Genomic DNA, 27,132 nt, shown 5'->3' with positions numbered 1-27,132 from the left:
GTATGTCAAGTTCTGGCAGAACGTAACTAATTTAGGAGTAATGGTAACAACTCATTAAATAGCAGAGGTGTTACTCATGCTATATCCTCAAATAACCCTAATCCTCTCAGCACCCCAACAACCAGCTGCAAAGGAGTAACCCATCACTCATTAGCATCCTGCACTAGAACAACTCAATCATATAGGTACTGCACAACGTGCTTGAATATCTATCATTGTGCCTGGAAATGAAAAACATTCTCCCCACAAATGTGTGGCCCATCCAAAGCAATATCCTATGCCACAAACACTCCCAGACCCTTGCCTCGCCACATGGATCACATCCCAGTGGAAGACTTAGGTGCAAGATCAGTCCAATTCATCCACTCAGTATATCCATCTCTAGTCCCTTCACAAGCTTATCCTACCCATCAGAGGCAGTATCACACGCCAAAGCACGTCATGTCACATACCAGCTCTGCTGTGATTTATGCGCAGCATTTTATGTGGGCATCACCACCAATAAACTGTTCATCCAAATGAATGGCCACTGCCAATCTGCGGCTAGTAGCAGTGTTGATCAACCAGTGGCAGAACACACTGCTCAACACAACATGCTCAATTTCAATGGCTGCTTCACAATGCATGCCATCTGGATCCCCCTCCCCCCTCCAGCATTAACATTTCTGAATTACATGGATGGGAGTTATACTTGGAATACATCCTCTATTCCTGTAATCCTCCTGGCATCAATCTCCAGTAATTTTCAGTCTTCTTCATGTGATTGTTGATGTTTCAATGCCTCTACTGTTCAGTGACTTGTTGCCTTTATTCCTAAATTATCAACACAAGAACTTAATACACAAAGTTTGAGAGTAGGCCTGAAAATAAAACAGTACAAAACTACAATGAAGTAACAGAATCAGTTGATGAGTTTTTGTATTTAGGGAAGTTGGAGAAATGACTGAATGGACAGGTAAACAAATAAAAAGAAAACCAAAAATGAGGCCTAATGTGTTTTTGAAGAACTAAACAGAATTTTCAGAACAAAGCTTTTGACATGCCTAAAAATGAAAGGTTATAATCAGGTTTTGACTTACAGAAGTGAGACAGACTTTTTTAATACAGAAACTGCTCAAAAACTGTGAGTTGCTATGTGAGGAATGGAGAGATGCAAGCTGGAAATTACTAGACAAGACAAAACAAACTTATGGATCAGGGCACAGAATGAAAATAAAATGCAGGAGGGGAGGACATGTAGACTTGCAAATGGATAATATTGTATGGACCAATGGAGTTCTTTGTTGAATTCTAAGAGATGAGAAAAGACTGAAACAATGAGCTGATAGAGAGTAGATGAAATTAGAAAACAAGCAGAATCAACATGTATGCATGCAGCTGAAGAGTGTCAGGCATGGAAATATCTAGGTCAGGCCTCTAACCAGCAGCTGATATTAAATAGTTGTAGCTGTGATTGTGCTGCTGCTGCTGATGATGATGACTGTTGTATCTCCAGGTGGTTGCCTCTGATACAACCAAGTATACAGACGTGGACCACAGCTTGACACAGGTGCAACCCACAGGCAAGACTACCATGGGAGACAGCCTGATAAATACCGTAAACAGTCCAGGTTGTTTTCGACCAATCTGTCAGGTGCTGCCATGGCATCAGGAGGTGCCAGCCTCACTGCTGGTAGCATGCTTGTCACAGTACACAGAGCTGTGATCAAAAGTACCTCTACCCTTCTGCAATTCACATGTCACCTGTATTCTTCCTGAAGGTGGACATTTAGGACACAATCCGGCCACTCCACCACAACAGTGAGCTTAGTGTGTGCTCATCATGTACATCGCTCATCTGTTAGAGGATTAACCACTGCCATGTCCGAGCTGTCATGCTATCATCGAATGCCTCCTCTGAGCCACCCTGCTGGATTCCACCTCCAGCTCACTGCCTACCATCCAGGGCTCTTGTCTCACTGGGCATCACCCCTGGTGGTCTAAGGCTCTTGCCTTGCCGAATGTCGCTACTGACCATCCACAGCTTCCTCCTCACTGGAAATCATCTCTGTCTGTCTACGGCTGCAGTCTTGCTGGACACCATCTATGGGCATCAAGAAGCACCACCTCACTGGACACCATCTCAGGCCATCCAGGGCAACAGCCTCACTGGTTACCACCTCAGGCTATCTAGGGCTACTGCCTTGCCAGACATCATCTCTAGTTGTTCAGGACTACAGCCTTCCTCACTGTCCAGGGCTACCACCTCACTGGATACCATCTCTGGCACTAACCATCCTTGAGTGGTCTACTGCTCTTGGCTGTCATTGTCTCATCAGATTGCTCCTGTGTTACTGTATTTCAGTTCTTTAGTGTTAATAAAAGGACTGTCATTCTGTGCTAACAGTGCACCTCATTGCAGCAAGTTGCTCCCTCAGGCCAGAAACACAATGGAGGTGATGCAGATGTTCTTTCATGCTGTAAGGGGGTCCACAGCTCCTTACGGAAAGATAAAGGTAGCTTTGCCTTACACAGGCTGAGGCAGGCTACATATCAATAGTTGAGCACCACGAGTTCCAGAGAGATAACGCAATCATTAGTAAGGAGAGTGCAGGCAGTGTGCAGGGGAAGACTTCGCTACGAGGGCTCTATGTGAGCAGAACATGGTATAATGGTGGAAGGCTACCTGTAATATGTACTACTGACTGAGCATGTCCCCGACATCACTGGTTGACCCTCATAATTTATCAATCCTGAGAAAAGAGTTTATTTTGTAGTGTTTTGATTAAGTAACTATATCATACTGTGATTACATGTTTCACATCACCTACACTGGCCACATATAATTGGAATCCAATGAGGATTGTAGTGTGTTTGTGCTAGTTAATGCAGTAGCATGTGAAGATATCAAAGAGTGACCTGTGATAAGTGTAACAATCATTAAATTGTAAGACGAAGGGGCTAACTGCAACACATTTATGTAAAACCAAGAATGTAATACTTAATTATAGCGGAACACTCTAGTGATTGTTATTACAATAGAACCTTATTGACTGCGTTAATGCATTATTCATCAGCTGAAACACTGATATGAAACAATTCCACAGCAGTATTAGACAATCAGCCACTTGCCTTTAGGTCACAGCCAGTATAACCCATTTAGTAGGCTGCTACTCAGTGATTAATAATAGCCAAACCAATTGAGAGGGTTTCAAAGTCTGATTTTTCTATTTTTTTCATAGTGTTCCATTGTGAATGTCAGGGACCTGGCTTGTTTGCAATGAAGGAATGAGTACCTGTGCCCCCAGAAGCTGGAACAGGAGCAGATGTGGATACACCTATGCTGCTTTTGAGTTAGATGCCTATAGTGATGTCGTGCCATCTCTTCTTAAGAGGGAAGGGGAGGGGGAGGGGGGGAAAGGCGGAAGGGATACTGTGTCCACATGTGCTTGTGTACAACCAACCATACACTCATGGACCATGGTTGCTGCAGCTACAATCTACAGGCAATACATCAGAGATCGCATTCAAACAGCCTGACAATAACATAAATAGTGTTGGCTGAATCTAACGATCTTCCAGCTGTGGCCATGCCACTGGGTGGCACCATGCTCACTACTGGCAGCCTGCATGTCGCAGCACACACCACTGTGATTGAGGGTGCCTCTCTCCTTCAGCAGGATCAGGTGCCTGCTGTGTGTGCACCTTTATTCTTCCGTCAGGCAGATGTTTAGGGCACTACCTAGCTGCTCCCTGGTAGCATAGCAAGTGTGCATTCACCATGTACATCACTGAACTGGTCAGGATTAAGGACACTCGTGTCGAGTTATTAGGCCATCATTAACTGCCTCCTCTGCACCAGCACGCTGGACTTCTCCTGCCCATCCTCCAGCTCACTGCTGATCACCCAGTGTTCTCATCTTGCCACATGTCACCTCCAAGCGTGCAGGGCCCTCGCCTTGCTGGACATTATTTCCAACAGTCTGGGGTTTCTGCCCTGCTGGATATTAACTCCAACTGTCCAGCACTAAAGACTCAGTGGACACAATCTCCAACCATCCAGGGCCATCACCTCACTGGATGCACCTACAGTCATCAAGGGTTACAGCCTTGCTGGACTCTGTCTGCTATTCATCCTTGAGCATCATACTACTCTCTGCTGACCACAGCCTCATCAGACTGCACCTGTGTAATTAATTTCAGTTCATTAGTGTTGAAAAACCTACAGCAGTTTCTCTGCTAACTGTACATCTCACTACACTGTGTTACTCCCCCCTGTCACCAACACAAAAACAATAGTGACAATGAAGACCACAACAATGATGATGATGAGGTCTTTGCAGGAAAGTGATATGAACTGTTGCAATATCCAACAGGGAAGATCCAGCAAACTAAAGCTCTCTTATTACCGATGACAGAAGCAAACACTATCAAATGGTAAATGTAAATGGTAAATGTAAACTGAGAGCTTTAATTTCATTGGAAAAAACAAAGGAAAGAGAATTTTGTGAAAATATGTCAAATTATTTTGTTTGGAAATGTTTGGTGAGTCATCAAAGTAGTTCTACATCAGGGAAAAATTTATGAAATGAAAGTTATTGCTGGATAAATAATTAGTATGTATTAGTCTTATTTGTTTTCTGTTGCACACAAAATAGTTTCTGGTTATCATTTGCTACGAGTAACTCTAAATGATGTGAACGTAACACACACATACTTTATATAGCTAGTCATGGTTTCTAGAGTTGTCTTCTTTGATGTTGTTTAAGTTATGTTAAAACACATATTTTGTTCACTGCACCTATTTTAATAGTTACATATATCTTTCATGTTTTTCTACCATGAAAAGATGAGGTTTCTCTGTTGTGGATTTATATTTCCACTCGATTAAATGTTCTCACTTTTGTCCTCTATCTTATATTCTCTCATTCAACTTCTATCTAGCTTCCAATTCACTCCCTTATAATCTTCTTATATGTGCTTGTGCCTGCTTATTTTCTCTATTTCTGTGCCCCCTTTCCTCCTATCTCTGACTTCTTAGTTATTTGAAATCAACTAATACAATGGTGTGAAAAACTTATGGGTGAAAATTACTTTCTCAACATTTGTGACTGCCAAGTAACACAGCTCAATGAAACTTGAACCACACAATATACAAGCATGTCACAGTACCATTAGGACTGCTTATGTGAAATTCCAAGCTGCTATGCTATCTCATGGCAATTTTTGGTGTTAAAATCATTGAAATTTCAACAACAGATGTGTATATGGTCAAAGCACTAGCATCACTGCATAAAACACCATGAATGTAACAGTATATGTCTGACACTTGTCGGAAAATGGTGGGGCAGAAGCGGGGCAATGTCAAGTTTTCATTAAGCTTCATGTTTGTGGGTGAGAGTTGTACCCAAATACTAAGAGGCAGGTTCCTTGTGCTCCTCCACAACACTACCCCAGTCCACAAAGTGAAGATCATGCATAAGGTTTTGGCCAGAAAGTGGGTCACAGTCCTGGATCACCTGCTATATTTGTCGGATTAGGTCACAGCCGACTTCTGGGTTTCCCCAAATTGAAGTCCGCCTTGAAAGGAAACCATTGTGAAGCAACTAAAGACATTCAAGAAAATTCTCCTGGTTCCAAAAAAGGACTACAGTCACTGTTTCAAAACACTTTCAAAATGATTTCACCCGTGTATTGAATAGGGAGAGACTATTTTGAGAGTAATTTCGTGAACATAACTCATGTCTTTTAATTTTCATACTTACAGTCCTAATGGAACTGGGAGACACTGTGTAGTACTGAAGGTAACTAAAGTAAATAAACAATGAGATGAACAGAAATGATGCTTATATCCAAACACAATAATTACACTGACATCACTAGAATTTATGATAGTTCCCTGCACATTACAAACAACAGAAGATGGTTCCCAATAGAAAGTATGATCACCATAGACAGCAATGCATGCCCTACAATGTGCTCCATGCTGGCCCTAAGGTTGGTATGGAGTGCTTGGGGTAGGGCATTCCAATCCTCACAATGTGTAGCAGTCATCTACTGCTGTAGTTGACCATGGTCAACCTACACCTCACGTTTAGGCAGCAGTACTCATGATTTAGAATTCTCTCTATGCATGCGAAACGAAGCTGCAAGCAATAACAAACTCCTAGGCTATGCTTGTCACACTTTGATCTTCTTCCAGTTTCCCAATGATTCTTCCCCGTGTGAATTCATCCAAATGTTGTCTCGGGCCATGTTGTAATGAAGAACACCACCACAGTGCATCATAACTGTTTGCAGATTGATACACACTGTCTTTTCCCAACCATTCAACTACCTTGAGTTGCAGGGTGAGCCCCATTTGATGCTATAATTTGCTATAATTACACTCCAAACCAAGTGATGTCCAACTTTCTGTGCATGACTGGGAGACCTCTGGCAACATGCTCCCACACTTTCATTCATTTCCACCAAGTAGTTAATATGTCATAATAATCTACTAGCTTGTCTTTAAGTTTTGCTGAACAGTGTATTTTATTACTCCATAAAAATATATGGCAGGCTATAACTATACTGCAGTACAAAACTTGGCTTTAGAACTTTGAGGAAGGCTCATTCCAAATGGTGATTATTGTAACCTTATACTCTTGGTTTTGTTTCTTGATATAGAATTTTCTGTGATTTTTGTGTTTTACCATATTTTTCAACCTGTTTCTATTGTGACAGTGCCACGACATTCAAAAGTGCAGCTACATTAGTACGCGAACATGGCGATAGAGGCGCTCCGCAGCTCGGCCGAGCGCGGGAGCGCCACCTGGCTATGAACGGCGCCGGCCGCATGTCACGGCACGGCAGTCGAATGACAGATACGAAGTTAGTAACATGTAACCCGCTAGTGTTTCTACTTTTGTATATCCACGCAATTTATTAGTGATTAAAGGTTATAACAGTTTCCTTTCCCTAAGTCTTGATGAAGCCACAGACATGATGTTTGTTGTCAACAAGCACAGTTAAAGTGAGATGTCCAACACTTAAACATTCGCAGATCAACTTAATCTTAGCCTATTATCCTCCATTCTTTGTGTACCTTCTACCAAAATCTGTTCTATATTAATTCTACACCTATCATTTTAATACTGCTATCTTTCTTTTGAGTTTCCTTGCTGTTTTATGTCTGTCTTACAGCCTTTCCTTATCTCTGCCCATTCAATAGTTTTAACCCCTCTCACCGTTCACTTTCTCATTCTCGCTATTTTATTTGCTATCTTTAATTTATCCTCAATTCAATACTATTCTTTCCCTCCCTATAAATCTGCAACAACTTGGAAGTATCATAGAAAATATTCTACAGCTCCAGAAAAGAACACAAAAAAATTTCTCAATACCTGAAAAATAAAATAAAATAAAATAAAATGCTACAGGTTTTCTATTCTGCTGTCTCTGCCCGTAAGTGAGGAGGGTGAATGTACCATAAATATACTTGTGGATCTGAATACATTCCTTTTTATACATCATCCACAGCAAGAAACTTAGCAGATAGAAAGAAGTTTTTATTATAATAGGGGTTTCACACTGAAGGTATGAACATAAGGAATGCACATAAGGCCCAATTCACAAAAGAATGGTGTGGCATGGACATTTGGTGGGGATGTGGTATTGTTTCACACCAATTTCATGTTAATAATGAAGCAGTTCACACAAAGATGGCATGGCAGGGACATATCACTTTGTGGTACACGCCTCATCTGCTTGTTGGCATGAGTGACAGTCCAAAGGGATGCATGATGGAGATGCTCAATTGGTACACTGCTGTTTTCATTAATTTGAAGTCGTCCAATGTCTCTCAAAAAATTGTTTTATATAGATGAAGCAAAGCTACATCCATCTCTATAGATAGTTTCTCAGTAAAATTTTTATTTTTCATGTACAAAATTAAAAGCATTGTTTTGGTATTCACATGTGGCTCTGCTATGCATTCTCTCTCATTCAATTTTGAGGCTACTATTTGGAAAAAAAGACATATTATAGTCCAACATAACAGCTTGATAGTGAACTGGTTTTATTTTCTTTATTGGCCATAGTTATTGTGATACTTCCCAAAATAAATAAACCACCAGTCATATTTTGAAAAGTTCACAGTGAAGAATGTAGTTGCTAGCCAGTTTGCATTTTCTGGACTTTAGGAAATAGGTAACTGTGCCTGAAATACAGTTAAAATATTGAAATTGTTTTTAAAAATGAGAGGAGAGTGATACCTCTTGCCAGTCCTGAGTAAATAAGTGATATATTTTGACATTTGGCCATGACAATTTATGACGCGCAACACTCAACATTACGGCTGTGCTCTATGTTGATTTGTAGTTCGTGTTTCTCTTTTGTATGTCGTTTATGAAGTCAGTTAGGATCACATTTTAAGTTAATACTGCATAAAGAGTCATTTTCATTTTAAAACTGGAGGCAGACAGACAATTACTATCTTCTTTATTTTCCTGGACAAACAACATCAAATCTGTGCAGTTATGATGTTGTGCTGCCGAAACACTCTAGTTTTCCTGTTACTTACTGCAGAAAGAGAAACCGTACTTTGAGAGAGTACGATGACACAGGTCAAAACACACTATGTTCACTGCAATACAAATCTGCACAAGCAACAGCAGAAGAGACAGAAAAATTTTTGCAAGTACACTGAACATGTACAGTCAGCATTACATTTTATGCTATCAGTCAATGATAGATGTGCAAATACACTATTCACTTGGTGCTCACTCATAGAAATTCCATTTTTCAGCTCGTATATGTTGTCTCATGTCAAGTAAGGCTTCCTTCGTGGTACTTTTTACTGGCTGAATTTTAACACATGAGATAGGGAAAACTGTAATGTTATCTTGCAGTAAATTTCTTTGCCAGTACCAATCGGCTTCTTTGCACTGCTTTGACGAATTAACAATTGCTGGAAATTATGACTTTCCCTTCCCCTTAGTGTAGTAAGGTTGTCAGATGGAATGTGTAGCCAGACATATTCAGTTATTTTGAATACGCCTCTCTGCAAACTGTAGTCTAATGTGCTAAAATCCCTGAAATTCTCTGGTCACATTTTGCACAGAAGGAATCCACAATCCTTGGGATTAGCAATGACTAGAATCCAGTTTTCTGGGTGAAAGGGTATTTTATTCCTCTCTACAATGGAAAAATCTCTATCACATGGTAGGAAACTATGTCCTCTAAAGAGGAATTGCTGGTCTACAGCAGTGAAATATTTATGGATGATCAGATTTTGGAAAACTGGGGTAATATTTTGAATATCTCTCACAAAAGCAGAAATGTTTAGGCTTATGTTAAAATGAAAACCACATGAAAAATAGGAATTACGATCAAGAAATTCTAATTTTGTTGCTTTTCTCTGAATTCTGTCCTTTGCTTTGTCTAATGCAATACAGAAACACTTTTGTGTTGTAAAAATGCTGGAAATATTTGCGATAAATGTTCAGTTTCTTCACTATGATGAATGTGCCACATTTCTTCCCTGTTTTCAGTCATAACATATGTAAGCAATATTTTCTTCACTGCTCAACATTCAAGAGTTTTGAAAAAGCCAGTGCATCAATACTGTCTGATTAAGATAACATATTCTGATCCTCTCGTAACACAACCGTTCGGTGTCTCTCTGACAGTGCCACTTCTGTGTAAATTGCTCATGTCCCATCCACACCACATTTCTGACCTGTCACTGCTAGGTGTCCACACCATACAATTTCTTTGTGAATTGGGCCTAAGGTCAGGAGACTAAGGTTTCTATAAACCAGTTTTACTATTGTACATTTTACATTCCAGTGCCACTGTGATGCATAATTTACTTATAATACCTTTCAGTTTATCTGAGCATACTTACTTGACCTTGGGAAAGGAAGTTTGCCACCATGGCTGCTTTTACTGCATTTTCTACATCTGCATCATTAAATATAATAAGGGGTGATTTGCCGCCAAGTTCTAAAGTAACTTTTTTCATTCCTGCTGCAGCTGTAAAGAAATCAATCAATTCATTATATTTTACACTATATATTGCAAAAAATGTTACAGTTTTTAATATGATACATTACTTGTTTTATCTACAAGGAAACTTATCATTTAACTGAAACTGTAACTTAAAATTACCAAAAAAATCTATTTACTAAGTGACACTAAGGGCACGCATGGAAATGAAGTCACGAAATTAATACCTTTGTTCTGTTAAAAGAGAAGAAGTGGTTGGAGTACATTAGGTTGACCAAGGATTTATTAAGAGTGTTGTCATGGACTGTGGGTCACAGGAAACAAATCAGGGCATGCTGGAAAGAAAATAAACAAGCACTTGTTAGCAATAAACAATCACTTGTTAGCAATAAATAATCTGAAACCTAAGCTGCTACAAGACACAGAGATGGAAGCTCATAAGTTAGAGATAAAGGAAGTATAGAACAAAAAATTACAGATGAGACAAAAATGGATAACAATAGAAAAAAAATGTGGTGGCATTGTTGTTGCTGTTGTGGTTTTCAGTCTGAAGACTGATTTGATGCAGCTCTCCATGCCACTCTATCCTGTGCAAGCCTCTTAATCTCTGAATAACTACTGCAACCTACATCCTTCCAAATCTGCCTACTGTAATCATCTCTTGGACTCCCTCTATGATTTTTATTCCCTCCTAACCCCCCCCCCCCCCCCCCCACTTCCCTCCAATATTGATGATCATTTTCCTTTTATGTCCCAGAATGTGTCATAACAACTGATCCCTTCTTCTAGCTGGGTTGACAAATTTCTTTTCCTCAGAAATGCTGTTCTTGCCATTGCCAGCCTACACCTTAGAGCCTTTTTACTTAGGGCACTGTCAGTTAATTTTGCTGTGCAAATAGCAAAACTCTTCTACTAATTTAAGGTCTTGCTTCCCAATCTAATTCCCTCAGCATAACCTGATTTAATTCCACCGCATTCCATTATTCTTGTTTTGCTTTTGTTGATGTTCATCTTATACCCACCTTTCAAAACACTGCCTGTTCCATCCAAGTGCTCTTCCAAGTCATTTGCTGTCTCTGACAGAATTACAATGTCATCAACAAACCTCAAAGTATTCATTTGTTCTTCCTGATCTTTAATTCCTTCTCCAAATTTTTCTTTGGTTTCCTTTAAGGGGACATTGTACGTGAAATTTGTTGTAATTTGACTTTTTCTGTTTTCTACTCCATAATTTACTTTGAACTTTCCTGAACATTTTGGTACACAACACATTAAAATCAAACAGTTGTGAGACCTCCAAATATTGTTTAGAATGTTGATGTGTGACTCAAATTTCGTGGCTACGCATACACTGCCACAGTTGAGCAGTCATATCTTGGGAACTACACAGTCTAGAAGGCTGTGAACTGCTTTGTTTTGTGCCTACTGCTATGTCTCAGAAGATGGCATTATGAATCAACAAATCAGTCCTTTGTTTCTGATATTAGTTTTCGTTGGAAGTAGTGTGATTATCGGCTATTTTTGTAGTAAACTAACTTCTATTGCTTTTTTACGTAAATAAAATGACTAAGCATAGTCCATTAGAGATAACTGTGACAATTTAGAGAAGATGAAATGAGCTGTGTGGAGCACTTTCGTTCATCAAATGTCAACTGATGAAAATCCATGTCAGGCTTTGTGTCAACCTCCACCAAACACTTGGTGTAAATATTGGCAAGCTGAATTTTCTGGCAACCTGCATGAATTTACACATAAACATTCTCTTCCTTTGGCAGTAATGGAGGCAATCAAACCTATTTACAGAGATTTGGCAAATCCTGAGCTACTAAAGAAGTGTTTACGTGGGAAGACCCAGAATGTGAATGAGTCCTTGAATAATGTTGTGTGGTGCCATGTGCCTAAAAATATATTTGTTGGCCTTATGACTCTAACGTTAGTAAGGTCTGATGCTGTAATAACTTTTAATGGTGGGAACTATGAAAGACTTAACGTTCTGGAGAAGTTAGGGGTAAAATTTGGACAGAACATAGCTAAAGGACTGTGAGAACTGGATGAGCTTCGTGTACATGAAGCAGAATTAGCTTATTCAGCAAATGACAAAAGAAGCAAGAAAGAAAAGGAGGAGGCAAGCAGAGGGCTGTTGTGACACTGAAGAAGACACAGACTATGGGCCAAGGCATTTTTAGCACATAAAAGACACAGAAATGTACGTCTGTATAAGAATTTGTAACCAAAAAAGTTTTAAACCTCTATATCTCTGAACTACGGTTTTTTGTAATAAATGACCCGTTTTCTAAAAAAGTGCTGATGATAGAGATATGAAATTTTCACAGCATGCCAAGTGTGAAATTCAACACATATGGAAATAGAATAATTACAATATCCTGAGTTGTTTTGTTTTTATGTTCATTTATTTACAAAATTCTGTCAAAAAAAATTGGGTGTTTGGGGAAAAAAAAAAGAAAACCATGCCCCATGCCCCACAATACAATTTTAGTAATAATTCTAGTTCAGTGTATCTAGAAAGGTACATTCAATAATTAGGGAAAATTGTAAGTTGGTGTCTTAAAAAGTTTCCAAGATAATGGATCACAAATTTCGATAATTTAACATTGGCGGCCTAGGGCATACAACGTCCCCTTAATGCTCTGTGTACAGACTGAATAACATCAGTGATAAGCTACAACTGTGTCTCACTCATCCACTGCTTCCTTTTCATGCCCCTCGACTCTTACAATTGCCATCTGGTTTCTGTAAATTGTAAAAAGTCTTTCGCTCCCTGTATTTTACCACTCCTGTCTTCAGAATTTCAAATAGAGTATTCCAGTCAACATTGTCAAAAGCTTCCTCTAAGTCTACAAATGCTATAAACGTAAGTTTGCCTTTCCTTAAACTCTCTTCTAACATAAATTGTTGGGAGGTATGTGCCCACATTTCTCTGGAATAACAAACTGATATTTCCCGAGGTCGGCTTCTATCAGTTTTTCTCTTCTTGTGTAAAGAATTTGTGTTCATATTTTGTAACCATGACTTATTAAACTCATAGTTTGATAATATTCACACCTATCATTACCTGCTTTCTTTGGAATCGGAATTACTACATCCTTCTTGAAGTTTGAGGATATTTCACCTATCTCATATATCTCACACATCAGATGGAAGACTTTTGTCATGGCTAGCTCTCCCAAAGCTGTCAGCAGGTCTGACGGGGCCTTGTTTCAACTTAGACTTTTCAGCGCTCTGTTAAATTCTGCTCGCGGTATTGTCTCTCTCATCTCCTCTTCATCTACATCCTCTTCTATTTCTATAATATAGACCCACAACATACTACTTCCACCTGTCAGCTTTCCCTCCTTTGCTCAGGACTGGTTTTCCATCTGAGGTCTTGATATTCATATAGCTGCTTTTTGTTATAACATCAAGTTGAACACACATATTTCAAAACGACTCCACACATATAAGTCACTGAGCAAGTTGACAAAGCAAGACATGTGAACACTGTAACATTCGAATGAGCACTGAGTCCAAGTCTAGTGGCCGCTGGCTGGCCGGCCGCTTAGGTGGCGCGGCTGCTGCCTGGCTGGCAGACAGCGCCGCATGTAGACGACGCGCGTAATTGCGCGGTGGCACTTTGAATGATCGGCGAGTCACAACACTTTTCCCCCCTTTGAAATTTTTGCACTGGTCTTGATGGAGGTGGCCTGTAGATTGCTAACGTCCATAGGTGTTGTTTGACTGGCAGTAAAGTATCGAGGAGGCTTCCTGTACAGACGGAAGTGTCCCCGATGATACCGGATCGAGATGACAGGAGACGTAGGGGTAGAATCGGCTGGGACCCACTGCACCAATCTGCCCGTTGCGGCAAGTCCAGTTGATATAACAGGAGACATGGGCGATGTGTCAGTGTCCGTAGGAGAAGGAGGCGAGTAGATTTGCCTCCGACAGATGATGGTCATCCGGTTCCTGCATGGGCACGTCTACTGGTGGTGTCCGTTCTTGTATCGGCACCGAGATGACGGTGAGAGGGCTGCGTTGTGAGTAATGAGAGATGCCAAGATCCCGAGCGTCAGGTAGAGCCGAAGGTGGTGTAGCGGCATTCGGAACAGGCGTTGCCGGCACACGAGGCCGAAGCTGGTCCAAATGACGCACTGCAACACCCGTGTCCGTTTGCATTTCATACAGGCGTCGGCCATGGTGTCGTAAGATGTGGCCTGGACTCCATTTTGGCCGCCTGCCATATCCCTGTACACAGACAAGGTCGTCAGCGGTGAACCGGCCAAGCGAAGGCACCCACGGCAGTGAAGTGGAAGGCCGCAGAAGATGAAGTAGCGTGTGGGGCTGTCGGCCATGTACGAGCTCAACCGGGCTGTGGTCGCCCATGGGGGTGAAACGGTAAGAAGCCAGAAACTGGAGAAGCGCATTTACAGTAGCTTTAAAATCGCCACAGAGACGAATATCACCACTGGGCTTAGCAACGACAACGACAGGAGAGGACCACTCACTGGAAGTGACAGGAAGCAAGACCCCTGAAGCAGTGAGACAATCCAGTTCCCGTTGTACTCGATCACGAAGGGCCACAGGAATGGGCCGAGCCCAAAAAAACTTAGGCCGAGCAGTGGGTTTGAGCATGAAATGAGCTTCAAAGTCGTTTGCACGGCCTAACCCAGGAGAAAAAAGGGACAAAAATGTCGTCGACAAGGAATCCAATTGAGCATAAGGAATAGGATCAGAGACGATATTGACAGAGTCATCTATGGAGAACCCAAAAACGCGAAAGGCATCAAAACCAAACAGATTCTCTGCGTTACTCTGGTCGACCACAAATATGGGAACAGTGCGAACGACGGATTTGTAAGATACCTCAGCATTAAATTGTCCCAAGAGAGAAATCTTCTGTTTATTGTATGTCCGTAATTGCTGAGTGACAGGTGATAGGAGTGGCAAACCCAACTGAAGATACGTCTGAGAATTAATTATAGTGGCAGCAGAACCAGTATCCACCTGCATGCGAACATTTCGACCAAGTATTTGGACAGTGAGGAATAACTTCCCTGAAAGGGAAGAAGTACAATTGACAGACAACACAGAATCAGAATCAGCATCATGTTCATGAACATCATGTATGTGGTCAGATTTGCAAACGGAAGACACGTGTCCCTTCTTTTTGCAATTGTGACACACAGCCCAACGTTGGGGATAATCCTCGCATAAATGTTTCGTAAAACACCTCGGACATGAAGGAAGTTGCTGGGGGTTTTGCTGTAGTTTCTTAGAGGGTTGTTTACGGTAAGGCCAAGGCTGCGCGTGGGAGCGTACTGCGGCCATGTCGGCCGGCGGGGATGCACCGCACGTGTCGTCAACAGCGCACAGAGGCTGTATTTCTCTGACATCACCCCACGCCTCTATTTGCGCCCCAGCGGCACGAGAAATTTCAAAAGACTGCGCGATGGATAGGACTTCATCTAGAGTCGGATTTGCCAACTGAAGGGCACGTTGCCGAACTTTTTTGTCGGCCGCCGACCAGGTAATAGCATCCCGTACCATGGAATCGGCATAGGATTCTTTGTGAACTTCAGTAACAAACTGACACGTTCGACTGAGGCCGTGTAGTTCAGCATCCCAAGTGCGATAGGATTCATGCGGTCGTTTTTGACAACGATAAAAGGCAACATGAGAGGCTACCACATGCGTTTGCTCTTGAAAATAGACAGACAGAAGTGAGCACATTTCAGCAAAGGACAAAGACGCAGGATCTTTCAAAGGAGCCAATTGCGACAACAACAGATACATTTGAGGTGAAATCCAGGAAAGGAACAGAGACTTACATGTTTGTTTGTCCGTGACATGAAACGCCAACAAGTGCTGTCGAAGACCTTTTTCATAATCAGACCAGTCTTCCACCGTCTCATCGTAAGGAGGAAAAGGAGGTATAGACAACGACGAGAAACGCCCCGCATTTGACGCCGCGACAATATCGCGAATCGCCAATGTTAGAAGCGTTTGCTGTTCAATGAGACCTTGCAATAGTTGCTTGACAGTAGCCATGGAAACCTGTTGGTCAACGATGAAAAGGAAAAATCCGCTACCTCATCGCCAATTGTTATAATGTCAAGTTGAACACACATATTTCAAAACGACTCCACACATATAAGTCACTGAGCAAGTTGACAAAGCAAGACATGTGAACACTGTAACATTCGAATGAGCACTGAGTCCAAGTCTAGCGGCTGCTGGCTGGCTGGCCGCTTAGGTGGCGCGGTTGCTGCATGGCTGGCAGACAGCGCCGCATGTACATGACGCGCGTAATTGCGCGGCGGCACTTTGAATGATCGGTGAGTCACAACACTTCTCTTTTCTCCAATGGCCTCTTTAATTTTCTTGCAGGCAATATCTATCTCTCTCCTTGTGGTACATGCTTCTATGTCCTTACATTTGTCTCTAGTCATTCCTGCTTAGCCATTTTGCACTTCCTATCAATCTCATTTTTTAGACATTTGTAGTCCCTTTCACCGGCTTCATTTGCTGCATGGAGAGAGGCATGTCGAGGAAGAAAAGTAAATAAATGAGAAACAGTAAGAATAAAAGGGAAGATGTGAATAAGTGAGAGGAGTGATGCGAAGTGGGAAAGAAACACATTCAGTAGAATAAGTACTCAACAATGCTTTGAGATTACTAGTATTGGAAAGAACTCTAATAGCACACAGAAGGCATTGTGGAAGATGTCTGGTAACAAGATTTTATGTGTTACCAATAGAGACATGCTGCCTATATTTGCTCGTTCTTAGTAACTGTCATGGCAGAGATGCTGAGTCGCAGATAGGCACAACAAAAAGACTCTCACAATTAAATCTTTGTGCCATTAAGGCCTTCGTCAACAACACACACACACACACACACACACACACACACACACACGACTGCAGTCTCAGGCAACTGAAACTCCACTGCGAGCAGCACCACCAGTACATGATGGGAGTGGTGAGTGGGTGGGGTAAGGAGGTAGCTGGGGTGGGGAGGGGGAGGGATAGTATGGTGGGGGTGATGGACAGTGAAGCGCTGCAGGTTAGACAGAGGGCAGGGGAGAGGTGGGGAGGGGGAGGGGGGAAGTAGTGGAAAAGGGGAGAAAGAAGTCAGTCACTGTCCTCACCCATCCAGCCCCTTCTCTGTTCCCATTCCAGCACTACACAGCTGCCATTCCACCACCACACCCAGTCTTTTTATTTGTTTCCTTTTCCGCTACTCCCCCCCCCCCCTCCCTCCCCAGCCCAATGTCCAACCTACAGCACTTCACTGTCCACCATCCCCACCATACTACCCCTCCCCCTCCTTGCCCCACCTCCTCCTTATCCCCACCCAGTCACCACTCCCATCACGCACTGGTGCTGCTGCTTGCAATGTGGTTTCAGTTGCCTGAGACTGCAGCTGTGTGTGTGTGTGTGTGTGTGTGTGTGTGTGTGTGTGTGTGTGTGTATTGTTGATGAATGCCTTAATGGCTGAAAGCTTTAATTGTCAGAGTCTTTTTGTTGTGCCTATCTGTGACAGTAGCATCTCCACTATATGGTGAGTAGCAACTGTCCTTCTCATAAAATGTTTACATTCCATCCTGGATTTTCCATAGTTTGATTTAACTGTCATGGTGGTGCAAAATGTTGAAAAAAACATTGCATTTCAGTTTGTATGAGATGCAGGTTGTTTCTTAGGTGGCTGTCTAATGACATACCTCATACCAATGATAGTCTATGGAGAGACAGTGGTAGATGTGTGCACAGACAAGCTCTGCACATGGGTAGTCGGAAGGTTATGAACTGCATGACAATGAAAAGAGTCAAGAACATGAATGATTATAATTTTTTTTCCCTCAATTTAATCGTTTTGTTCTCGCTGATGACTAAGTTCACTTAGAAGGTTGAACATGCAAATGCATCAGATACACAGGTATGCACTGTCCCTGGAGACTAGTAACAAGTAAACGATGAGAAATTAATCACCAATTGGGATCAATTACTTGCTACCTAACCACCACAAGGCAAGTACATGACCTGAAATGTGCATATGTATCATCTGCACATGAGGAATTTGGGCATGCATTGTTGCTTTAACCATTTGCACAAACATGGAACTATCATGAGGCACTACAATATAGTGTCAAAAAATCAGTAGATTAAACCAATAAATTAATAAATTACTGGTAAAATAATAATGTGAGATAGAGCCAAAAGATTAATTTTCATTGTTAATTTATTCAAATCAGACACAAATTTATTTTGATGGTGGCCTCATACAAGTTGTCACTGAACTCAATATACACATAAGAAATTAAAATGATTAACTTTACAGAGCAAGCAATTTGTTCACAGGTAGCACCAAGTCACTTAAACTGCATCAGAATCCCAAATTTCATCAAAGGCAGGTAAGTCTTTATACAGTAAGAAATTCACTTCGACAGAAAATTTCAATCACCGATAGCACTTTTATCAGTCTATGCCCATTAGCATTCAAAGTTTCAAAATATGAGGGGTATTCAATAAGCAAATCAACACATTTTTTTCTCAGCCAGTTTCAGTTGAAAAAATGTAGAATTTGTTGTGGGATGTCATGGAATATTCCCACTATAGCTTTTATAATTTCATGAAGTTGTGATAGGTGGCAGTGCAATACATCACCTTCTAAATGGCATCTGTAACACGGATATGACCCAATTAGAAACCTGCCATTGAGTTTCTTTTGGCAGAAAACCACAGCATCACAGATATTCATACACGATGGTAGAAAATCTATTGAGACCTGGCAGTGAACAAAATCATGGTGAGTGGTTGATTGGCTGGTTTTGGGAGTAAAGGGACTAAACTAGAGGGTCACCAGTTCCTTTTTCCTCATTCAAACAGGTCTTGGATTAAAATCATTCTCCAAAAGAGTCTACAAAGCAAAAAAGGCATAAAAATAACTGGGAACCACACTGAAAGAGTAAACAAAAGAAACAAGCCAAAATGGGAAAACATGTACAAAAGGAAAAAAGGTGGTAGAAGGTATTAAAATGATACAGCAGATGGACTGGGCTAGCTGATCACAAGAATAAAAAAGGATGAGCCAGCCACTCTGCAACACACTAAAATCTCCAGCCTAAAAACACAAGGCTAGAGAAACACAGATAAGGAAAAATGAACATCAAGGCAAACAAACAGCAAAGCAGAGCGAGGAAGAGTTAAAATGGAGGGAGAGTGAAGGCCTGGGAGAGAAGGTCACACGCTCACCCTCAGATTGAGTGATAAAAACCCCTCTCTTGAGTAAAATGTAAAAATAGATCAGCCATCGAGGCGTTGTCACCTAACACCGTAGGGAATGAGTCAGGAAGTGTAAAAGACCACATTAGGGCGGCTAGATTGGGACAGTCCAAAATGATGTGGGCTACTGTCAACCGAGAACCACATCAACACTGGGGTGGGTCCTCGCCATGGAGTAGGTGACCGTGAATCAGCCAAGTATGGCCAATGCGGAGCTGACAAAGGAGAGCAGAGTCCCTGCGAGTGGTTTGCATGGCTGACCTCCACCTCCACACATTCATTGTCTCCTTTATTGAATGTAATTTATTTGGCACACTTACAGTGTGCCATTCGGTATCCCAAAAACTTTGAGATCAGGTTCTGGTTTGCCAATCTTTAGAGTCAGTTTATCAGTAGCCTGTTTGGCAAGCCTGTCAGCAAGTTCATTTCCAGGGAATCCGATATATCCTGGGGTTCAAATGAAGGACACTAAACATCCACAGTTTATGAGGGCATAAACAAACTCCTGGATAGCCATTACCAAAGGATGGTGAGGGAAGCACTGTTCAATAACTTGTAGGCTGCTTAAGGAGTCACTACAGATGACAAAGGTCTCACCTGTGCAGGAGCTGATATGCTCAAGAGAATGAGAGATGGCTATCAACTCTGCAGTGAAAACACTGCAGCCATCTGACAAGAGGTGCTCTTCAGTATGTCCAGCGTGAGCATAAGAGAAGCCAAAGTGACCATAGACCATCAAGCCATTGGTGTAGAATATTTCTGAGCCCTGGAACTTGCCAAAAGCAGAGAAAAATTGGTCTTGGGAGGAACTGACTCTTTTGGGCATTGCATTAGGTCCAGACAAAGCTGTGGCCAAGGCATGGACCATGGAGGTGTACGTGAGTGGACCCACAGGAAAGATGATACAGGGAAAGACTCGAGTTCAGTGAGAAGGGACCGGACACAGATGGCAATCGTAATCACCAGTCAGGGTCGCCTTTGCAGGTGATGAGCCATCATGTTAGTGAAAAGGAGATGGTAATTTGGATGTTGAGGCTTCTGTGAATGCGTGTGACATAATTTGCAAGCAGTTGTCAGTATCTGATCCACAATGGGGGAACGCCAGCTTCCACGAGTAGGCTGTTCACCATGCTCATTCAGAAACTTTCTGTTGCAAGTCGAACTCGGTGTATAGGGTCCAGCATCCGCAATTCTGAGGGTGATGCTGAACCATACACCAAGCTTTCATAGTCAAGATGGTCCAGTACAAGGCTCTGTACAGCTACAACAGTGTAGGGCAGTCTGCACCCCAGTTGGTGTGACTCGGCCAACAAAAAATGTTGATATTACACCAGCACTTTAGCATAAGCTTACAAAGATGGGGTGGTCAAGTTCAGTGGGTATCGAAAACCAGTCCTAAAAAGCAATAAGTCTCCACTGTGTTAAGTAGCTGGTCATTTAGGTAAAGTTCTGAATGTGAGTGGACAGTACGATGATGACAGAAATGCATGACACAAGTCTTGGTGGCTGAAAACAGAAAGTCATGGGTGAGGGCCCATTACTGCACTTTTGTATGGCTCCCTGCAGTCGACATTCAGCCACAACAACTGTAGATGAGCAATAGGAAACACAGAAGTCGTCAGCATATAAGAAGGGTGATACTGAGGACACCACTGCTCCTGCGAGATCACTAATGGCAATTAAAGAGGGGGGGACGGTCAGTACAAAGCCCTGCAGGACCCCATTCCCTTGGATATGGGAGAAACTGTGTGAAGCACCGACTCGAACTCTGAATGTGTGGAGCAACAAAAAGTTCTGCATACAAATCAGGAGTGAGTCCCAAGGACCCCACTCACACAGAGTAGCGAGGATGTGGTGTCGCCGAGTGGTATTATAGGCTTTCTTCAAGTAAAAAAAGACAGTAATAAGGTGGTGATGCTGGGAAATGGCTGTTCAGACAGCAAACCCCAGGTATACCAAGTTATCAGTAATGGAGCAACATTAGCAAAAACTCCCCTGGGACAGAGCCAGAAGGTCCCAAGACTCAAGGAGTCAAACAACTGGCTCCCCATGTGTTCAAGAAGCTTTCACAGAACATTGGTGAGGCTAATACGGTGATAGCTATCCATATCTAGCGTGTTCTTAATGGGTTTGAGCACTGGAACGATAATCTTTCATGCCTTTGTGACAGGAATTCTCCATCACTCCAAATGCAGTTGAAGATGGCAAGGAGTGGCATTGGTAATCTACTGACAGACGTTTAATCATTTGGTGATGGATGTGATCTGGCCAGGGGGATGTGTCAGGACAATCTGCAAGGACACTGACGAATTCCCACTCATTGAATGGAGCGTTAAACGGATCAGGGTTTTGTGTAGGAAAAGAAAAGTTTTGTCATTCCACCCGGTTTTAGAATACAAAAGGTGGGGTGGTAGTTCTCAGATGCAGAGGTTCAACCATAATGCCTGGCAAGTTGCTCTGCAATTGCATCTGGGTCACTATATACAGCTCCATGTGTGGAAATCCCAGGTATACTGCAGGGGTCTGATATCCGTAAATGTGTCTGAGCTTTGTCCAGACCTGTGAAGGAGAGGTTTGTGTTCCAATGGTGGAGATGTGTCATTCCCAACACTATTGTTTCTGCTGTTTGATGAGTTGACGGGACCAGGCATGGAGCCATTTGAAGGCAAAGAGCTGCTCCAGGGACAGGTGGCTTTGGAGAGCCTGCCTTCGGTCTCTAATGGCTGCTGCAATTTCTGGCGACCACCAAGGCACCAGCTTCTGCTGGGGACAACCTGAGGAACAGGGCACTGCTGATTCAGTTGCAGAAACAATGATAGTAATGATGTTCTGGATCACCTCATCAATGTTGCTGTGCGATGGAGATCCAACTGTGATAGCGAAGGTGAAAGTGTTCCAGTCAGCCTTGGTAAGAGACCATCAGGGCAAGCATCCAGCTGAGTGATGCCAGGGGAGGGACAGGAAGAAATGAGAGATCAATGGCTGAGTATGTTCCATGTGCCGCACTGCAATGAGTGGAGGCACCTGAATTTAGGAGGCAAAGGTCAAGTTGAGTCAGTAGGTTCTTGAAACCTTTACCAGGGCAAGTAACCTTGGTTCCACCCCACAAAGGGTTGTTGTCTTTAATCCAGAGACTGGTTTCTTGCAGCTCTCCATGCTACTCTATCCTGTGCACGCTTTTTCATCTCCAAGTACCTACTGCAACCTACATCCTTCTGAATCTGCTTAGTGTATTCATCTCTTGGTCTCTCTCTATAATGTTTACCCTCCACGCTGCCCTCCAATACTAAATTGGTGGTCCCTTGATGCCTCAGAACATGTCCTACCAACCAATCCCTTCTTGTAGTCAAGTTGTGCCACAAATTCCTCTTCTCCCCAATTCTATTCAGTACCCCCTCATTAGTTACATGATCTACCCATCTAATCTTCAGCATTCTTCTGTAAAACCACATTTCGAAAGCTTCAATTCTCTTCTCGTCTAAACTATTTATCGTCCATGTTTCACTTCCATACATGGCTGCACTCCATACAAATGCTTTCAGAAAAGACTTCCTGACACTTAAATCTACGCTTGATGTTAAGAAGCTTCTCTTCTTCAGAAACGCTTTCCTTGCCATTGCCAGTCTACATTCTTACATCATCTCCACTTTGACCATCATCAGTTACTTTGATCCCCAAATAGCGAAACTCATCTACTTCTTTAAGTGACTCATTTCCTAATCTCATTCCCTCAGCATCACCTGATTTAATTTGACTATATTCCATTATCCTCATTTTGCTTTTGTTGATGTTCATCTTATATCCTAGTTTCAAGACACTGCCCATTCCATTCAACTGCTCTTCCAGATCCTTTGCTGTATCTGACAGAATTACAATGTCATCGGCAAACCTCAAAGTTTTTATTTCTTCTCCATGGATTTTAATTCCTACTCCAAATTTTTCTTTTGTTTCCTTCACTGCTTGCTCAATATACAGATTGAATAACATCGGGGAGAGGCTACAACCCTGTCTCACTCCCTTCCCAACCGCTGCTTCCCTTTCATGCCCCTCAATTCTTATAACTGCCATCTGGTTTCTGTACAAACTGTAAATAGCCTTTCGATCCCTGTATTTTAGCCCTGTCACCATCAGAATTTGAAAGGGAATATTCCAGTCAACATTGTCAAAAGCTTTTTCTAAGTCTATAAATGCTAGAAACATAGGTTTGCCTTTCCTTAACTCATCTTCTAAGATAAGTCATAGGGTCAGCATTGCCTCATGTGTTCCAACATTTCCAAAGAATCGAACTGATCTTCCCCGAGGTCAGCTTTTACCAGTTTTTCCATTCGTCTGTAAAGATTTCATATTAGTATTTTCAGCCATAGCTTATTAAACTGATAGTTCTGTAATTTTCACACCTGTCAACACCTGCTTTCTTTGAGATTAGAATTATTATATTCTTCTTGAAGTCTGAGGGTATTTCACCTGTCTTATACATCTTGCTCCCAGATGATAGTGTTTTGTCAGGGCTGGCTCTCCCAAGGCCATCAGTAGTTCTAATGGAATGTTGTCTACTCCCGGGGCCTTGTTTCAACTTAGGTCTTTCAGTGCTCTGTCAAGCTCTTCATGCAGTATCATATCTCCCATTTCATCTTCATCTACATCCTCTTCCATCTACATAATATTGCCCTCAAGTACATCACCCTTGCATAGACTCTCCAGATACTCCTCCCACCTTTCTGTCTTCCCTTCTTTGCTTAGAACTGGTTTTCCATCTGAGCTCTCAGTATTCATACAAGTGGTTCTCTTTTCTCTAAAGGTTTCTTTAATTTCCCAGTAGGCAGTATCTACCTTACCCCTAGTGATATATGCTTCTACATCCTTACACGTGACCTCTAGCCATCCCTGCTTAGCCATTTTGCACTTCCTGTTGATCTCATTTTTGAGGCATTTGTATTCCTTTTTGCTTGCTTCATTTACTGCATTCTCCTTTCATCAGTTAAATTCAACATCTCTTCTGTTACCCACTAGCCCTCATCTTTTTACCTACTTGATCCTCTGCTACCTTCACTATTTCATCTCTCAAAGCTACCCATTCTTCTTCTACTGAATTTCCTTCCCCCATTCTTGTCAATTATTCCCTAATACTCTCCCTGAAACTCTCTACAACCTCCGGTTCTTTCAGTTTGTCCAGGTTCCATCTCCTTACATCTCTGAGTTTTTGCAGTTTCTTCAAATTTAATTTACAATTGATAACCAACAGATTGTAGTCAGAGTCCACGTCTGCCCCTGGAAATGTCTTACAATTTAAAACATGGTTTCTACAGCTCTGTCTTACCATTATATAATCTATCTGAAACCTTCCATTGTCTCCAGGCCTCTTCAATGTATACAACCTTCTTCCATGATTCTTAAACCAAGTGTTAGCTATGATCAAGTTATGCTCTGTGCAAAATTCTACCAGGCGGCTTCCTCTTTCATTCCTTATCCCCATTCCATATTCCCCTGCTACTTTTCCTTCTCTTTCTTTTCCTACTATTGAATTCCAGTCCCCCATGACTATTAAATTAAAAATTCTGCACAAAGGGTTATGGGCATTAAAATCATCCAGAAGCAGAAAAGGTGGGAGGAGTTGGGAAACTGGTGCAGCCAATAGATGGTGTGGTACTTTACCATGTGGAGGAAGGTACATGTTGCAAATGGTAATTTCCTGTGTTGTCCTCACCCTGACAGCCACAGTTTCTAAAAGTGTTTGAAGGGACACAGGTGCACTATAGGCAGAGGTATGGGTATGTCTACAGACTCCAACTGACATCCTGTTACTGTCAGTATGATTTTTGTAATACGCCTGATAGCACGAAGGGTGGAGGTCCACATTGCTGGAAACCAGGTTTCCTGAAGGGCAAAACAAAAATCAGGTGTAATGTTTACGAATTGTCATAACTCAGACAGGTGGGGGGAAAAATTGCCACAGTTTCACTGGAGGATGATGCTTTCTGTAGTCCGGCAAGGCATGAAGTCACCAAGGACGCGGTTTATGCCTCAGGGTCAGCTTCTGCAACCTGTAAGGGCTTGTGATCTCAGTGTCCATTGGTTCTGACGCTCCAGGGAGATCTAGGTCCTCAGGGGACACTAGGATCTCCACCTCACCCTCAGAATTGGAGCCTGCCAGAAGCAGTGGTATGGGGTTCACCGGGATCTCTTTCTTCTTGACAGGCTTCTTCTTTTGATCCTCTCACTTTTCTCTCAGTTTCTCTGGCTGGGAGGGCTTCTCTGAGTTAGTCTCAGGAATCGATGTTGATTGGGAAGCCCTACAACTAGCAGCCTGTGGCTCCTTCAGCCACTGGCTTTGCCCTGCTTCACCACAGCAGAAGCCTTGGAAGGCAATGTCCCCGAGGGATGTCTTCCTTGCGAGAGGAGGCTGATTGTTCTCTGGCTGAGGGATGGAGATACATGTCCCCAATCGCTGGGGGAGCTTTGTTCTGGAAGTAGATGTTAGGGGAGCAACAGGAGGAGGAGTGCCTCCAACCATGAAGGGGGCAGATGAATTCTGGCAGCTCTGGGGGCCCACTTTAAGAGGCATAACAGATAGGGATGGCATTTTCCGAAAGGGCAACGTCATTGTAGCTGTAGCACAGGAGGACGTCATGTGTACAGGACTAAGATGGTTGTATTTCTTTCTTCCCTCTGTGTAGGTCAATCTATACAGTGTCTTATATTCCATTATCTTCCTCTCTTTCTGATAAATAGTGCAGTTCAGCGAACAGGGGGAGTGGTGTTCTCTACAGTCGACACAAATGGGAGAGGTGCACAAGGAACATTCGTATGTGTCGGAGGTCCACATTCCCAACATGTGGAGCTGCTGTTACATCAAGAGGACATGTGCCCAAACTTCCAATATTGGGGGAGGGGGGGGGGGGGGGGGGGGTTGATGGAGACTGGGACATCATCCAGTTGGCCACAAGGAAGCAATGCACGTGACTGGGAAGGGATGTTGTTTATACCAATACTGACTCGTTCCTCATTTTAGATATTCCCCCCACTCCCCCCAACTTGTCCTCTAAGTTCCCTACAAAAAACAGAGGCTTTGTTGTTAGAAAGGATCCCACAATCAGACCTGGTGCAAACTAAATATTTGGAAAGGTATGTCTCAACTTGATCTTCAGCCCTGCATTCCTCCAATGAGGTGAGTCATTGGGCAAGGCAACTATCATCATCACAACAAGACCGCACAAACCTGTTCGATCTCTACTTTGCTGGCAAGCTGCACACAACTGTGACTCTAGCAATGTTGGAATTTGCAGATACTCTCATTTGAGGTGATCAATGGATCACAAACAAACACCTCACTACTCAACTGGATATCTCTGGTAGTAGTGCTGACACATTTGTCCACCAGTTGGGAGTACTCAAAGGTCCATGCCCAATAGGTTCCTCACTGTCTAACAGACGACCATAAAGAGCAACAAAAGACTATCTGTGTGGAATTGCTTGCATGTTATGCAGCTGATCGTAATGATCTTTAGTTGATCATCATCATGATGAAACATTGGTGGCACCACACCACCTCTCCTCCGATGAGACAGTTCAAAGCCGCACCATCAGTTGCTAAAGTCAGGGTAATGGTCTTCTGGGACTCTGAAGGGGTTATTCTGCTTGATGTCCTCCTTCACGGTGCAACAATCAACTCTGAAGTATTTTGTGCTATCTTCAAGAAACTGAAGAAACGACTTAAGTGTGTTCCATCACAAAAATGCAAATGAACTTCTCCTTCTCCATGACAACACAAGGTCCCATACAAGTCTACATACCAGAGAGGAGATTACAAAACTTCATTGGACTGTTCTTCCTCATACACACTCCAGCCCAAATCTCGCGCCTTCCAACTTCCATCTGTTTAGCC

General features: G+C 42.5%; 1 protein-coding gene across 1 annotated transcript in view; it reads right to left on the bottom strand.

Annotated features, from left to right (window-relative positions):
* LOC126481632 (4-trimethylaminobutyraldehyde dehydrogenase-like) overlaps window positions 1-27,132 on the bottom strand; it is a 160,670-nt gene that overhangs the window by 33,078 nt on the left and 100,460 nt on the right. The window contains exon 6 of the mRNA XM_050105533.1: window positions 9,869-9,996. Within this exon, the coding sequence (XP_049961490.1) occupies window positions 9,869-9,996 (128 nt within the window). The remainder of the gene's footprint in view (window positions 1-9,868; window positions 9,997-27,132) is intronic.

This window comes from Schistocerca serialis, chromosome 1, assembly GCF_023864345.2.
Source record: "Schistocerca serialis cubense isolate TAMUIC-IGC-003099 chromosome 1, iqSchSeri2.2, whole genome shotgun sequence".
Classification (NCBI taxonomy): domain Eukaryota; kingdom Metazoa; phylum Arthropoda; class Insecta; order Orthoptera; family Acrididae; genus Schistocerca; species Schistocerca serialis.
The sequence above is the reverse complement of the archived record's forward strand: the minus strand, read 5'-3'. Positions and strand labels throughout refer to the sequence as shown.